This window comes from Hylaeus anthracinus, unplaced genomic scaffold, assembly GCF_026225885.1.
Source record: "Hylaeus anthracinus isolate JK02 unplaced genomic scaffold, UHH_iyHylAnth1.0_haploid 5, whole genome shotgun sequence".
In the NCBI taxonomy this organism is placed as follows: domain Eukaryota; kingdom Metazoa; phylum Arthropoda; class Insecta; order Hymenoptera; family Colletidae; genus Hylaeus; species Hylaeus anthracinus.
In genome coordinates, this window is record NW_026535322.1 from 7,290,375 (window position 1) to 7,307,724 (window position 17,350).

A 17,350-nucleotide genomic window follows, 5' to 3' on the forward strand; every position below is an offset into this window, starting at 1 on the left:
TCGAATTACGCGTGTTCTGTTGTAGTTGGCTAGCGTAAAACTACACAGCGAGACGACTAAAAATGTCTATTTACACTAGGGATGTCGTGAAAAATCACTGACACTGATGGAACACTACGGAACTGAACGGATACGGAACTAACACATTACGGATATGTGTAAATAGACCTTAATTCCGTAATCAGAAAAATGCTCGAATTCTTCTTCGATACGTCGCGCAACCAACCAATCCAAGCGTACTTAAAAATACAAAGACCAAACTAACGTGTACCATTAGAATCTCGGTATTTAATTTTGATTGATTAAACCGTCGTACTAAAGGATTCTATCAATAATTTCGCTAAGTAATCGACAATCGTGATAAATGCCCGTTGAATTGCCTCTAATCGTGTTCAATGATTAACGAGTAATCAATCAAGGCTCGATTAGCTTTGAAAAGTTACAAATTACCGAGTCGCGAATGCAGATTAAAAAACCGTCATTTACGATTACACGTTAATCGTACAATTTCGGTACGATTGTTACGAAAGTAATTGGAACGTAATCGATGGCCCAGCTCGGGGCCACTGCACGTCAAGAAAGCATTGTCGAGCGAAAAGTTCTAATTACGCGTTTCGTTAACGACGCGTCACGCGAACGATCTCCGATAGCGTAGAAAAATGTGGCACGATTCGCGTTGTTAGCATGACGCGCTTCTGCAATTATATCGCGGCTCTTTACCACGAGACAATTGAGTGCAATAGAAAATTGCTAACGACGCGCTTTATTTTATGCACAACGGAATCGCGTTCGACAGACGGCTTTCGCGGGCACCGCATCAGGAAGCATTTGAAATGCTTATGGTTGTCGCTGCCGATTGGACGGCCTTCCAGCGAATCGAGGGTGCGATGTTATAATCGTCGATCAGCATCGCAACCAACGCGATTAACCACATTTAAATCAAGTGGGCGAGCGATCGCGTAATCCTGGAAGTCGTTATTTTTATAGATGAACGATTCCGTCGTAGGAATTGTCTGGATGAGAAATGGCTCGATTAATAGAACAATATTTTAACGATCTTTGATTTTTTTTACTACGTTCCAACCCTTCGAAAAATCCGACAAAATTAGAGATCACTAGTTCTAATAAGGGCTTCGTACTACGTAAATACACACGTGGTCACTTGACTAAAATGTTTGTGAATTTTTTAAGATTCGAATTTAGGTCCAAAAATTCTGAAAAAATTCTCGAATGTATATACTAATTGGTGAAGCAACCATGATTTTTTTCATAATTTTTTATCGAGCAGAACGGGAAATATCAAGGATAAACCGAAAAATGATTTCCACTCCGTTATTACCACTGTAGTAGAGATAACGGATCAAAACTCTGTGAATGCCACGAATCCCGGTCAATTTGGTTTAGGAGCACTTTATAAATGCATTCACCCATTTGTTAATTCCACCACACAAATGTGAACGTATGCGGTTGATAGTCATTTCAATAGAATATTTTTTGAACGTTAAATAACATCTTTAGAGAAAATTAAATATATATTCCAAACAATAACATTGTTGAAGTATTCAATCTCTGTTTTCTTTTCCAGGGTGATCAAGGTATACAAGGATTCCCAGGAGCTCCCGGACTTTCGGTTTGTACACATATCCCCATTCCGAATTTTCATTTAGAAATTATTATTCTTATTCCTTGTTATTCCAAATAAATGTATATCTCAGCACCTTCCAAATAACACCTCGTCTCCATTTCAAACAAAATTTGCTCAGGTCTGTTACTCGCAGTTCCCTCGTATCATTACGAACCGTTCGAAAGATAACTGACATTCATCGACTCGCATTTTTAACAAACCTGCGTTCGTAGGCTCACTTTACACCCGTCTGGCAAAGCGTTACACCGTAAAGTGAATAGGTCTCACCTTTGTAAAATGTTTCAAATAAAACGCGTAAAATTTCGTCGCCGCGAATAAGCAATCGCGAAACTCGGTCGAGTGCGCTTCGTTAATGTGTAGTGGGATTTGATCACCGGAGTGCCGATGGATTGAAAACTGTATTCGTTAAATCGAGGCAGTAAGTATTCTCGTTAAACAGAGCTCCAGATTTTCCCACTCGAAACGCTTCGCCTTCTTCGTACCGGACTGTTTCGCGACATTAATTTTCCATGCAATCGAAATAAATAAATAGTCGAAACTATAATCGAGTAACTCACGCGAAGATGTGTAAATAAATTCAAATTTTAAATCGAAATTAGCGGTAAAACCTTCCCGAATGCTACATAGAAATTCGAAGGCTCCGCCAGACTTGGTCAAATTTCGTTTGCTACTCGAGATCAAAAAAGCAACGCGAGTCCAAGTCTCGTTCTCCGTCGACGAGGCCATGTGGACGCTCCTTTAATAATGGCTGAAAAAAATACTGGAATAATTAAATTCCTGGCCGCAGGGCAACCCTGGTCTGCCTGGCGTGACTGGACCAGACGGTTTGGACGGATGCAACGGGACCGATGGACGTGCTGGATCACCTGGAATGCCTGGAGAGTACGGTAGACGCGGTTCTCCAGGTGCGATAGGGGATCCTGGTCCCACTGGCGAACCTGGCGACGGTGGTATCAACTCCGTCGGCGTGAAGGGTTACCGCGGAACTCCAGGCGTGGACGGACCCGAGGTAATTGAATTTACGGTCAACTAAATCGAAACGTACCCGGGCTTGTTTATTGAAAATTTTGTCGATGCGACAGAATTCATTGGTCGATATAGTTGCGTGTCCTAAATAAACAACTGTTCAGTGGTTTCGTTACGATACGGCACAATATAACTGATACAATTAGAAGTACGATAGTTCCAATTATCAAAGATTGGAACTTGCGTCGTTATTGAAGTATTAAACCTTGATGGAATTTAATGTATACGCAGTGTCTTCCAAAAGGTACTTCAAGATTCTATCTCTCAATCAAGTATGCATGTTACGGAATATACCTAGTGTTTCAAATTTTTCATCAAAGTAACGATAGTTAACAATCGTAAAACACAACATCGCGTGAGCGTCCATCAAGCCTGTATTATCGAAGAAATATCTGCGGAAAATCCCGAAAATCCTAAGATACTTTTCTTCCAAGTGCTTTTGATGCTTTTCATCTCTCGATTATCTAGATCTGAAATTTAAATAATCCCTGGTTCCCACAATCCCTGTTCGGGAAACGCTTTTACAAAGTTGTCGGGGGACGAGTACAAAATTGTTGTTCCTTCGTTGAGGTATCGGGCTCCGCAGACAAATCGCGTCGGTTCCTGGGAACGACGGGCCAGGACGAGCCGAATGGAAACTGTTTTGCGAGTGGTAGTAGCTTCGGGACGTGACGGGAATGCCGTGAATCCTGCGGTGGCCGCGGCGAAATTTCACCGTCCACTCCGCGCGGCGAGTTTTTCAACAGTTTGAATTGGAAATCGGAATCTTTCGTTGGAGTTGACGCTGCGTCGATCATTGTGCTTGCAACCTTCCGCTTGCAACGCGAAAGTTTGAAACGGGCCAGGTCGAGTCTTGCGGACGGATAAGCAAACTTTTTGAAACACGTGAAACTTCGAGGATTTTACTAAATTGAACGGCTGGGATCGAAGTTTCTTAAAGTATATTTGCTTTGCTTCTTCGTGGGGATAATTATTGCTAAGTTGGATAAAGACATGGTTGGATAAAGAGATGTTCGTTCAGAAGGTTATTTCAGGCTTGATTTACATCCGAAATAAGGTCAGTTATATCTAAAAAATAATTACTTTCGTGGAGTGAAAATTTAAAAAAAAACATCTAGTCGTCTAATTTCGTAACAATGATCCAATGACCCACCCAACTGATCGACTAAATGATTACCCGACCCTTTTCGAAATAATAGCAAGCCACAGTTCCTCCGGGGACCGATTAATACTCCTGTCGATAATTAACTCAATCCTCGCAGTTCTAGTTTGCTTACGGCGACAACCAGTGCCACGAAACAATCACTCCCGAACGATCAACTCGCGAAATGAATTTCCCTCGATTGTTCCGGATCGATCGGACCTGTTCGATGCTAAATCGCTTGAATTTTCTCCTCAGGGCCACGAGGGTCCGTACGGGATTCCAGGCGAAATGGGCTACCCTGGAGAAACGGGCGACATGGTGAGTTCAGAAACGCTATTTAATCATACTGATACGCTATTTGTTCGCAACTTGGTTACTGTTATATCTTCGTGAAAGGAGAGGGTGTTTTTAAAAAAATGGACAAATAAAACGGTTTGTTATATCGGAAGGGAATTTTATAAAGAGACAGAGGTACGACATGGTTGTTATATCAGAAGGGAATTTTGTAAGGAAACTGCGGTACGATTACGGAAAAATTAAATTCGAGGGGGCCTTGTTCTAAAGGAAAGGACAAATTTTTATATCAGAAAGGAATTCTATAAGAAGGGAAGAGAGATACAAATAATTTCCATACGAGAAAAGAAACGGCTATATATACAATAACCGTTGATGGAAATTCGCGTACATAGTCACGAAGGTTCGATGAATCTCGATGAAATTATATTTCGCTATAATTATGAACTGTCAATTTTATTTAATCTCAATTTCTCCTTTGGCGAATTTTGTAGCGAATGCCAGCACATCTTCCCTCCTCTTTCCTTGGACTTCCTCTTTCCTTCGTCCTCGGTATGACCGTTAAATATCGCCGGGGAATACTTTGCGAGGAGGGCGATATTTCATGGGAGCAGGTGGCGTTTCGCGAAAAAGAAGAAGACGGCGGTTCGGAGGGACCGAGGCTCATCGTCTCCCTTCGACGCTTTCGTTCCTTTCCGCCTTCTCTCTTATCTCGTTCCCGTGGCATCCGCGAATGAACGGCACGACCTAAACTCTCGTAAGAGGTTCACGAACCCACCAGGTTGGCCCGATCGGTCGTTACGGTACCCGAAGAGAGATAACCAGCGACAGTGGCGCGTTATACCGCGGGTAAACAAAGATGTCTGCCTAGGGCCCCGGATCGAAAGCGGATCCCGCAAACTCGTTGGTTCGATCGGACCATGATTTTCCCGTTTCTTAATTGTCGCGAAAAGCGAACCTTATATCTCTCAATTTTATCGAGGGACTCGTCAAACGCAGCTGACTAGTTAGCCCTTTGCACTCGAGAGATGAGTCTCAGTCACCACTAGGTTTCGCGTAACAAATCTACCAGCAATAATGTTCCTTTAGATTTCATTTCTTTGGTACTAGAGGTGTCAATAGAATGACATGTTCGAAGTCAATCGAAGCTTAGCGTTCAAGGCAATACAGAATGTAGAATGTAGAATGCCAAGAAAGCATCTCGAGTTGCTGGTAGATACCAAAAAAGAAGATCTCGAGTGCAAAGAGTTAATAAATATAAACCGTATGCTTATCAGACTGATTGTATATACCTCCCAAATACTGTAAACATCTCGTCAAAACTCCCTACAGACACAGAGGAAGATTACATCGAAAGATTACAAAGTAAATCTCACGATACAAAGTCTCGAATTCAACGAATTAAATCGAGAACCTAAACGGTCGCCTCGGAGCTTTAATCTCTCCTGCCATAATATACAAGGGATGAAATCGATGAATCGTAGCTTTAGATCGACAGAGGCTCCGATCTCTTACGAGAGACACACCGAGAGTTCTCCTCGAAGGCCACCGTCGCGGAAGAGAGAGAATTCCGTGAATTCCCCCGGAGAATATTCCGCGAAGGAATTCACGAAAGTCACGGATACCGAGTCCGGATGAGAGACGATGAAGCAAAGGTGCCACGTGTTAATCGCTGAATACGAAACGCGGCAGCAGCATCCACCGAAACCTGACGCGTCGCGGCACCTCGGACTGATATCCGCTGACGCCATTCTCGCTGATAACGCGAGGTGCCGTCTTCCCTCCGGGAGAAGATTCCGACGAGTGATCGGCGACTTCCAGGAAACGCGAAACCTGCGTTCCCTACGTCGTGTACGTGTACGAGAGATCTCTTTATCGTGAATTATCGTTACCGTGTAACGAAGAAACGAGATTTTTTAGTATTTGCACTCGTTATACAAAAAAAAAAAAAAATGCAGGTGCGTGAACCTTCCCTAAACAAATTCAGAATCACAACAAAGAAACAAATGCGCGATTAAATAATCGAGACTGTTCATGGTCCATTCGACTTCTTTATTAAAAAAGAAATGCTCCTACATATACAGTCAGTCAAATAAATATTCGTACCCTCTATTTCTATCAAAGAAATTTGTTTGAATTAAATGGAAGATGTGTTGTTCCCGAGTGCATGTTCGATAAATATCTTGACGTATGTATAAATATTTACAGATGTACAAGCTTATTAATATTCATATTTATAAGGAAGAATTCACTTAGTAATATCGAAACTATTATTTAATTTAGTCGAACATCATCGATAGACGCAGAGGGTAATATTTATGAGATCACATGTAACGTTACTGACAAATCTTTCATCGATGCTGCGATAACAACGTGTCGGAAGATCCGCGACAGAGGAGGTGGACCAAAGTGTCAACTAAAGTAATTTCTTAGGGTTACGTTGGCGCCCCCGGTCTGCCAGGTATGCGAGGTGAACCTGGCGAGACGGTGTACGGCGTGAAAGGTGCCATGGGCGAACAAGGGGACAGAGGTGATCCTGGGCCCCCGAGCAGCGGCGAATACAAGACGAAAAAGGGCACCACGACCGTGAAGGGAGTTAAGGGCTACAAGGGTATGAAGGGAGACGTTGGAAACTACGGCTATAAGGGAGAGATGGGCACCAAAGGGCCTCGCGTGAGTATTTTATTTAAAATGATATCACTTGTCCACTTGTAGTCTCGAATATTTGTACAAATTCTCGTTGTAATATGTTCTTTACTTATAAATTGCTTCTTCATTTTTAACCGACTTCGAAAAGGAAGAGATTACTCGATTCGACACGTATATTTTTTCTCTTTTTTTTTTGTGATATTATATCCACGTTTCTTTAACATTCTATATTTATCAGAAGATTATTATTTCAATCGCTCGCTATACTCTTAACGTTGCGTTTCTGTTTCATACACTTTCTTCTGTATTTTTACATAGCGTAAACATAATAGGAGATAACTACGTAACGATATAATATAAATACCAACGTTCGCCAATTTATTTTGTCGGAGAGAAATTTTCTGGAAAATTCGTAACGTAATTACGCGACCCGAAGCGTTCGGGAAATTTGGAAATTAAAAGATAATCTGGCCGTATAATCGGATATTCAAGTATGCGCGCGAATATTTCGCAGGGTCGGCCAGGATTTCTGGGAATCAAAGGTGGAAAAGGAGAGCAGGGTAGCGACGGGCCGAGGGGTAAGCAGGGCGTAGAGGGCCCGGCAGGACCTGCTGGACCAAAGGGGGACAAAGGTGCCCCCGGCTACGAAGGAAATCCAGGATCGACCGGAATTGGCGTAAGTGTCGCGTTTCTATTGTCAGAAAACTGGCAAATACAAGCGCGGCTAATTTGCGACGATTTCGATTCGATTCGCAGGTGTAATCGAACGAAATCGAAATTACTGCGCGATCGATTTTAATTAACGTAATCTCTACGCTGAATGCGACGTACGTTTGCACGAATATTTCATACTCCGATTGCGCGCGTAATATTTACCTCAAATTACAGTCCCGTTACGGTAAACCGTACGCATATTGAATACGCTATTTTTTTTTTTTTCAATTTTACACGCGCGTCGCGAAAACTCGCTAAACGACTCGCGTTCCATTTGCTTTGAAAAACCATTCACGATTTCAATCGTATATTAATGAAGGCGATTTCGAAACATTGGAGGGAAATATGTCAAGCGTCGCTTTTCTCATCGATGTTTTTTTTTTTTTATGAACAAAATATTTAACCGGTATTGTCATGCGAAATGCCCGTTACATCGAAACGAAGTTTCGCTTCGTTTCGAAATGCGTCGCCGCGAATGTAAGACTCGGATTTTAAATTCAGGGGGAGCCGGGAGAACCAGGGAATCAAGGAGCGCCTGGCAAACAAGGGGCTGCTGGAGAACCTGGAAAATATATACCGGAACTCGACGAAATAATTCAAGGGAACATTGGAATTCAGGGAGACGTAGGTTCGTTCCAGATACTTTTTAGAACGTAACAAATGCGAGAACTTTATGTATATAGGAAGTTAAAATACTTAAATAAGTAGGTTCAGTAATTCATTGTATACAATAAGAGTATATGATACTATATAATATAATATTATATCTATATTATAATACATATAATACACAGAGGTTATACAGTATTATATTTTACATATTTATTTATGCACTGTATTTAGTACACTTTACATAGATTATAAAAATACTGTGAATATAACACTGTATAACCTCTGTGGACACTCATGAGCTGTAACAAATTCTTTGAAAAATATTACAAAAATAATATTACATCTCTGGTGTTCGCAAGGACTACGCCGCGACTTTGAATAAACTTGCTCTAACGATACTTTTTGTATCAGGTCCACCCGGTCCGATGGGGGAGTCAGGAACGCCAGGTACGCCAGGCAACGTAGGCTACATCGGTCCACCTGGTCCTCCAGGACCTGCCGGTGCCTCGGGCCTGCCAGGGCCGAAAGGATCTTCCGTCAAAGGCGAGCCAGGATCGGACGGTGCGTCCTCGACAATGTCCCATACAAACCGCCGACAAAGCGTCTTACTAAAAAATGTGTCATTCGAACTGTCGCAGGTTTTCCCGGCCAGATGGGCTCCCAGGGTGTGTCCGGCTTACCTGGTCTACCTGGAGTCGTTGGACCAAAAGGATTCCCCGGCATAACGATCATCGGGCCCCCAGGCATCGACGGAAAGCCTGGAATACCTGGATACTCCGGTCCACCCGGCGATCGCGGTGAACACGGTCTTCCTGGTGAGAACATTCTCGTTACAATTAATACCAAATGAGAATGATGGAAAATGAGAATTATGCCAAATGAGAATATGGAAAATGAGGATCGGCATAAATGGAAAAATGTATAAAATAGTAAAATACGCGTCGGTAGCGGATTTTTATGCATTCGTAGAAAATTTGAATGTTTCAAAGGACTAGAAAATGCACAGGGTGTGCAATAATATTTAAAAATATCGAAAGTAACATTCATATTATAATAAAATAAATTCCTATTTAGGTTCAATTCTTGTTCACGAAGATTTTATTTCGCATAAAGATCCGTATTCTACTAATCGATTATTTATCGTGAAAAATTATAGACGAGTCGCAACTTTATTTTCGAGAATAATGAATTAATAATAGCGTTTTTTAATACAAACAGTTATTATCCTGAAATAGCGCTTTCTAAATCTTTCGCTCCAAGTAGCAATGGCATGACGGCATAATTCTTGTTCATATTTTTACCTCATACGTGTGCTTGTACACTGTGTCACGATTGTAATATTAGATTGTCCCCAAAAGTTTCTTTCGCTTTATTAATAAGTAATACATGCACAATATTTTATGTTTTATGTTACATTACTGAATTGTGCACGATTCATTTTGCTCCATTACCTATGAAATTAGATTGTCTATTTATATAAACACGACCATATAAAATAATTGAGTGCAACTCGCGAAAGAAACTTTCGAGACAACCTAATATAAACCACGACTCGATGCCTGTCGCAGCCAATAATGCCAATTTCTTTCGTTCGAACAGGTCCGAAAGGTTTCCCTGGGAAAGGTATCAGAATCCGCGGTCCTCCCGGCGAACGAGGATTGCCAGGACCACCTGGAATTCCCGGACCCGACGGATGGCCCGGTCGTCCAGGCTGGAAGGGAGCGATAGGTCCGAAGGGCGACGACTGCGGCGTTTGCGCACCAGGCAAGTCGAATCGAACAATCTATAAGCCCCTAAAGGTCTATTTACTCATATCCGTAACGTGTCAGTTCCGTTTCCATATCGTACCAGTTTAACGTCACGGAGCGGTGTCGGACGTCTGCGAACATGCCCATTCAAAAAAACAACAGAAGTATATTCAAAATCACTGACACTGATGGAACATTACGGAACTGAACGGATACGGAACTGACACGTTACGGATACGTGTAAATAGACCTTTACGCGTTTCATTTCTCAATGGTTTCGCTCTGTTTGTCAGTGGAGACCGTCTGGAGAGACAGTATCCTACAGCGGAAGTAACGAAGATGACCAAATCCCAGAAACGAGTTAGCTAACTAACGAATTAAGGTCGATTCAGACTATACGACACGGACCGTCACGTTCCGGCAACGACACGTACCGACACCGACACGACAAAACATTCAAACACGCGTGTTACACTTAACAGACACCGACCTGAACCTTCCGCCAATGGGAATAGCGTGAATAGTTCCATTAAAACGCGTGTTTTAATGTTTTGTCGTGTCGGTGCCGATCCGTGTCGTATAGTCCGAATCGACCTTTAGTACCTAGACAACTCGACTGTCCTTCGCCGCCACTCCAATTTCCAATTTCCTCCGATTTCCAATTGAAGGATATTCCAACCGTAAAGTAACGACGTGTTCGTTCCGTAGGACTGCCTGGCGAGAAAGGTGAAACCGGCGACAGCGGACTGGCCGGATATCCTGGCCAGCCAGGATACCCTGGTTTGCCTGGACCGCGTGGCTTCAAGGGTGCCCACGGAAAAGCTGGTATTCCTGGACCGATGGGCTTGGAAGGCGACAGCGGACGTCCAGGAATCGCCGGTGTCCAGGGACCGAAGGGAGAGAGAGGGAGATTGGTATTGCCTCCGCGCAACAAAACAATCGGAGAGCCTGGCGACATTGGCGACAAAGGGTTCCCTGGACTGGAAGGGCTAAGAGGGCCCAAAGGTGAAATCGGACCGTACGGTGACGTGGGATTTGACGGGCCCAAAGGGGAGAAGGTCAGTACCTCTTATCACCCGCTGGACCTGTTAAGAAAGAATTCTTTATCTATACCACCATCGAGGCACTTTTCGCGATCTTTTTTTTGTTTTAGGGCAAAGTAATAGACGTGAACTTTCGAAATTTGCTATGTTTATTTATACGCGTATGTACAATGTATGTTTGAGTAAATTTGCAACTGTCCTGCTCGATTCGTTTCGAAGTTATCGTAGTTATACCCCGGGTCTGGAGTAAGACTGATTACTTTGATCAAGTAATTGTATAATTGCCGTTACAATTGCATGTAATGTAATGGTATGTCGCATGTAATTGTATTTGCAATTACTTATAACTGCCCAGAAAGGAATTGCCATTACGGTTACTGTGTCGCATGTAATTGTATTTGAAATTACTTAACTACTACCAGTAATTCGATTACCTTTTAATAATTACTCAGAACTGTCCAGAAAGTAATTGAAAGGCGCCTCGAATCTACAGTAGTTCAAAATACCTAATAGTAATAAGAAGGTAATTATAACGACTTTTTTTAATTACATGAATGTAATTATTAAAAAAATAATTGAAATTACTTTTTCTCTTACTGTCTGGGTAATTATAAGTAATTATTAAAAAGTAATTGAATTACTCAGTAATTAAGTACAAGGCATTGCGTAATTACAAAAAACAAAGTAATCGAGAATTACTTAAATAATTACTTTCTAATTCTAAGTAGTCGTGACATTGCAGCTACATACTTTTCGCAGGCCATGTCTAACGATCGTGGATACTGTTTTGTTCCCAGGGTGATCACGGGCTGCCAGGAGTTCCGGGACGAGACGGTTCGCCAGGTGACGATGGCTTCCCTGGCGAGAAAGGCGACGACGCGACGATACCAATCGAGTTCCTGCGAGGTGAACCAGGTTACTGGGGTAACCCTGGGTTGAAGGGTTTCCAGGGCGACCATGGGCGGAAAGGAGACACCGGGGAGGCGTCTGGATACAATATAAATCTGAAGGGAGACAAAGGATTCAAGGGAGAAAGAGGTTTTCCAGGTGAGAAGTTCAACGACCACATAATATCATAATTACACTGCGGATCTTGATGCATTTATAGGAAACTTGAATATGCAAGAGACTACAAAACGCAAACAATATCCAAGAATATAAACAAGATTGAAAGTAAAGTTCATGTTATAATATTTGCAGAATAAAATAAATTCGTATTTAGGTATGTAGGTATTCAGATATTTATTTAGGTTCAATTTTTGTTCACGAAGATTTTATTTTGCATAAAGATCCGCAGTCTAATCGTAATAAATATTCGTACCCCATCTAGGTCATTAACGAAACTTTTCTAAATTAAATGATAGCTGTAACGCTTCCGAATAAATCTTTTATTGTAAGCGTATAAACGCGCAAAGTCTGTTTACGTACGTATGCGTAGTGAAGCATTTATTTGGAAACATTAAACCTATACAGATTCTTCGATATTCTTCGATAAGGATAAAGATGAATTGTATCGAGAAGAATTTCTAATTGTTATTTACAATATTTCTTTTGAAACACGAGTCTCTAACCGTAACTACACAGAAATATATACAAACACTCGAAGCAATTATATGTATTATAGTTGTCGGTAACAGCGAACTTGGACCTTGATTCCTTGCAGGGGACGATGGATTCCCAGGTGAAGTAGGACGACCAGGTGACGAGGGATACCCCGGAGCACCAGGACTTCCTGGATCCCCCGGTATATCGCCTCAGGGTCCCGTGGGACTCAAGGGCTATCCAGGAATGCCGGGAGATCAAGGTTTTCGAGGGACAGCGGGTACTCCAGGAAACCGGGGACCTGTTGGTTTTCCAGTAAGCATACAAGGATTGGAAAACGAATAATTCGGAAAACGTATCGTGTACAGTCGCTGGTAGGGATCTTGTGAGGTCGTAAACCGAAACAGCAGTTAATGATCCCTAGGACGACAGAGATGTCGCGGATCCAAGGTATACATGTCCACGTTATCTCGGATTTTTCCAAACTGGAAAAACCAAAAACTTTTGACGACAATTGGTTAATTCAGTTCCTACCTACCGCGGTATTTTCAATAAGTAAAGTCCTTTCACAAATTGCTGATCCAATCATGCTGCAATTTGTTAAAAGATACTCCCCTAAACTTAACATTAAACACGTACCGTTCAAGGAAGAGGAAACTTCTGAAATGAGAAGATTAAAGAAAGTAGAAAAATTGAATCTCCTTAAGAGAAAAGTATTAGAAAGTAAAAAAGTGATATTGTACGTCGTTTTATTAGTTTAAAACATAAATATTTGAGTCAGTTTGATAAAACAGCAACTTCCATCCTCCGCAGAATGTACTTTACAAAACGAAATAGTTCTATGGTAATTGATTTATCCATCACAGAATTATGCGTGAACATACATAAAAAGACTAAAGTTATCGAAGTACGAGCCTCCTAATTTCGATATCGTACGGTCCTGAACGAAAAGTCTAATAGCTCTATCCCTGTCTAAGAAGGTGTCGGATTACTAATTACGGTCAGTTTAAGTTGTAAAGATCGATTATCCGATCGATTTTGCGACCTCGCGAGATCCCTACCAGCAGGTATACTGGCGGTCATTTTTCGGTGTATCGATTGAAAAGCCCCGACCGTGTTATGGAATCGCTCTCTGTTTGCAGGGACGTTTTGGCAACAAAGGTGACCGAGGTGACCCAGGTACGAACCAGACATACGGCGATTACGGCGACCGAGGTTACACGGGTGAAAAGGGAGAGATCGGTGACGCTGGTCCTGCGGGATTGCGAGGTAGACCTGGAGTAGACGGGGCGAAGGGCAGCAAAGGTGGCAAAGGAGCTCCTGGTATAGAAGGTCTACCTGGCCTTCAGGTAAAATTACACGATCTTACGATACATACAGTAACTGTAATAAGTATTCATACAGGATCCATTTATTTCAACACGTTGTCCGCCATGTCACCCACGGTGCTCTTCACTGAACAGCTAAAAAAATTCATCCTGAAAGTCGAGTATCGTAGGAAATGAATTTAAATGAAATTTATAAATTTTACTAAAGTTATCATGTAGTTATTATGTAGCTTCCAATAGTTTGAATAATATTTAATCTTAGCAGAAAGTTTCATGAATACTTGTCTGGCAGTCAACGTGTTAAATTGGTTGCTGTACGAATGCTTCTTACACTGCCTGTATGTTTTTGAAAGTCCAAGAATTCGTAATGGATTTCATTGTGGAACTTATCGTATCGAATTTGTGAAACAGGGAGCCAAAGGCGTGCATGGCGACAGCCTTCAAGGTCCCAGAGGATTCCCTGGAACGCCTGGACTACCTGGAATGCCTGGAATGGTTGGAGATGTTGGCGTTAAAGGTACGACTACTCGTTGAATTGAATATTACCAGTGGGTCAACTATCGGCGCCATTATCTTAAACGTTTATTAATAGATCAGGAAGTTCGAAGCGTTAAATAAAGCTGATATCAACTGGTATATGGTCAACTACTTCTATCTTAAATGTAGAAAGTTTATTAATAGACGAGGATATTTAAAGCACGAACAGAACTAATATCAACTAGCGCATTTGCCAGATATCGTTACTCGTATCTTAAACATTGAAAGTTTGTTAATAATTCGAAGCATAAAGTATCCAGACATTTTTACCATAGAAGGAATTTTCTATTTTTAAATTTCTACGCTCGTACCTTTCTTTTTACAAACGAATCGAGAGAAAAAATGACCCAAGGAGTTCTGCCCTATAAAGGGTTACCTGTAAAATCTCTCGAATACAAACGTATTATTTTGCAACAAACAAGCAAGAAACGAGAAAGCTTCGAGAAGCTATAAAAAGATCTTGGTTTAAATGATAAACTCTCGTTCAGGCCATGATGGACCACCCGGATTCGACGGAATGAAAGGCTTGAAGGGAGAGATCGGCCTTGTGGGCCGTCGAGGAAACGACGGTGACAGTGGTCCGATGGGTTACGTGGGCAGAGACGGGATGCCAGGTAGATCAGGTGCTCCAGGTGAAGACGGTGACGTCGGTGACCTCGGCGATCCCGGTTTACCTGGCTGGCCTGGTCCCGAAGGAGTTCCTGGTCTCCTCGGAGCTAAAGGGGAACGAGGAAACCATGGACCGTTCGGCGCTTCGGGCATGATGGGCGTGCCTGGTTACAAAGGTGTCCCTGGCGATCCTGGCCCCGACGGTCTCGCCGGACTTCCGGGTGATAACGCCTTCAGTGGACCCCAAGGCGACATCGGCGAACCCGGCTACGTGGGAGAAATCGGTGCACCAGGATTCCCCGGTATCGACGGACGACCTGGTTTACCTGGTGAACCCGGTTTAGCTACCGATGGATTCGATGGTATGCCAGGGCTGAGAGGCGAACCTGGTTACAACGGAACCCATGGAATGCCTGGGCCAAAGGTATGGGAACATGTCGACACCTTAGTCAATGATTTGCTTAGAAATCATTTGTTTCTGGTTATGTCGATATAGGCTGACAGGAAGCCTAGGAGTTGGCGAGGAATAAAATGTTGACTGTAGAAATGGTGATAATTGTGTTTCCAACAGGGAGAGATCGGTGACATGGGACTCGATGGACTGAAAGGAGAAAGGGGAGATTGGGGCTTCCAGGGAAGACCAGGATTGCCTGGTTATCCTGGTGCATACGGTGCTAAAGGTGAACGTGGCCCAATGGGACCGGCTGGTCCCGACGGTACCAAAGGTAACCGAGGAATGGATGGCGATCCTGGCCAAATGGGATTCCCAGGTAGGTTTCTCGAACGTAACTTGCGCTCGAGAGGTGACTCTCTGTCACCACTAGATCTTCTTTAGGTTTAATTTCTTTGGAATTCGAAGTGCACAATAAAATGATTGAGGCAAATAAAATCGTTGAGGCAAAGGTGACCTGATTCTCAAATCTCAAATTAGAGATCTCATTCGAGAAGTCAATATAATCTTAGCATTCGTGGCAATAGAATATTAAAAAAGCATCTCAAGTTAATTATTCGAGTATCGACGGGTTTGACTAACCATCGCACCACCTGTGCACGAAGCTTCGAAGCTCGACATTCGATCAACCTCGTACCGACTTGGGTGAAAACTTTGTTTAGGAATGCCTGGCGATGTCGGGTCTCCAGGACTTCCTGGCTTAATGGGAGCGCCAGGACCAAAAGGTATCGTAGGTGAGCCAGGTATTGCGCTGTACGCCGTGGCGGAAAGGGGTGAATTTGGTGATCCCGGCCGCGATGGACAGCCAGGTGAGAAAGGAGAACAGGGCGAACGAGGATTCAGTGGATTGGCTGGCCGCAAGGTACGCGAACGACTCGTCTTGTAATCGCTCGGTCTAATATAGATCGTTGCATAATAAATCCTGATCCACTTGATTGGGATATAAATATTTTTAATAAAGAAAAATAATTTTAGGGGGCCACAGGTGACGAAGGGTTCCCCGGATCCGATGGATTCCAAGGGATGCCAGGATTTCCAGGACTTCCCGGCGATCAAGGACCTCGCGGTTTTCCAGGTAACAACGAAACGTAATCATTTGTCTTAATGAGAGCGAATATTCGCTATTAAGTGCGAATACGATGCCGTAGGATTGCCTGGGAAATTCGCCGAAAGGGGTGAGCCAGGGCGAGACGGATTGGATGGGCTGCCTGGTACTCCAGGAATTCCTGGACAGAAGGGCGCCCCCGGAGCATATGGATTCGATGGTCCCAAAGGAATTCAAGGAGACGTTGGTCTCAGTTTCCGTGGACCCAAAGGTCTCCCTGGAGATGAAGGTCGATAGTCTCTCGAATATGTTTAAAGTAAAATGAAGTACTTCAGGAAAGTCAATCGCATTTTTTTGTTATCAACATTTATGCATCCTCCCATCCAGGTCCGAAAGGCTTCGCCGGAATGCCTGGAGCACCAGGAATGAGAGGATTGTCGAGTCTACCTGGACCACCTGGACCGAAGGGTTTACAAGGAGACCAAGGAGTACCCGGAATCAGTATAAGAGGACAGCAAGGAGATCGAGGATTGCATGGATTGCATGGCAGATCAGGACGTAAGGGCGAAAGAGGGGATTCAGGACTTCCTGGATTCCCGGGACTGCCGGGGCCGAAGGGAGAAATCGGCGATGACGGTGAGCCTGGTCCACCAGGATTGCCAGGACCTCCAGGTCCACAGGTTAGTCGTTTCGATCATTCGTTCCATTCATTTGATTTTATCTTTCGACAAATAGATCGTTTCGTGGTTATTTACACGTCCACGGATTATCAAGGATTAGTAGCGTTGGTTCCCGACTGTCAGTGAAGCTGACCGACGGGTTGCATACATTGTAATATAAACCTTGAAATTGTAATTTATTTTTCCAACTGTAATGCAACCTGCCGTACCCCTGCGCCTAACTCACTGCAACCTGCCCATGTCAGTTCGTAACAGCGGTTGCCAACGGGCAGGGGCACCCTTG

At 43.1% G+C, this 17,350-nt stretch overlaps 1 protein-coding gene across 2 annotated transcripts in view; it reads left to right on the top strand.

Annotated features, from left to right (window-relative positions):
- Positions 1-17,350, top strand: part of LOC128895684 (collagen alpha-2(IV) chain-like) — a 61,525-nt gene that overhangs the window by 39,739 nt on the left and 4,436 nt on the right. For both annotated transcript variants that reach the window (XM_054158484.1, XM_054158485.1), the window contains exons 3-22: positions 1,586-1,630; positions 2,433-2,654; positions 4,071-4,133; positions 6,543-6,782; positions 7,273-7,434; positions 7,974-8,100; positions 8,496-8,645; positions 8,723-8,899; positions 9,684-9,848; positions 10,541-10,890; positions 11,673-11,922; positions 12,539-12,732; positions 13,560-13,766; positions 14,157-14,262; positions 14,771-15,315; positions 15,463-15,661; positions 16,005-16,204; positions 16,318-16,417; positions 16,491-16,676; positions 16,775-17,067. In XM_054158484.1, coding sequence (XP_054014459.1) covers positions 1,586-1,630; positions 2,433-2,654; positions 4,071-4,133; positions 6,543-6,782; positions 7,273-7,434; positions 7,974-8,100; positions 8,496-8,645; positions 8,723-8,899; positions 9,684-9,848; positions 10,541-10,890; positions 11,673-11,922; positions 12,539-12,732; positions 13,560-13,766; positions 14,157-14,262; positions 14,771-15,315; positions 15,463-15,661; positions 16,005-16,204; positions 16,318-16,417; positions 16,491-16,676; positions 16,775-17,067 — 3,981 coding nt within the window. The remainder of the gene's footprint in view (positions 1-1,585; positions 1,631-2,432; positions 2,655-4,070; positions 4,134-6,542; positions 6,783-7,272; positions 7,435-7,973; positions 8,101-8,495; positions 8,646-8,722; positions 8,900-9,683; positions 9,849-10,540; positions 10,891-11,672; positions 11,923-12,538; positions 12,733-13,559; positions 13,767-14,156; positions 14,263-14,770; positions 15,316-15,462; positions 15,662-16,004; positions 16,205-16,317; positions 16,418-16,490; positions 16,677-16,774; positions 17,068-17,350) is intronic.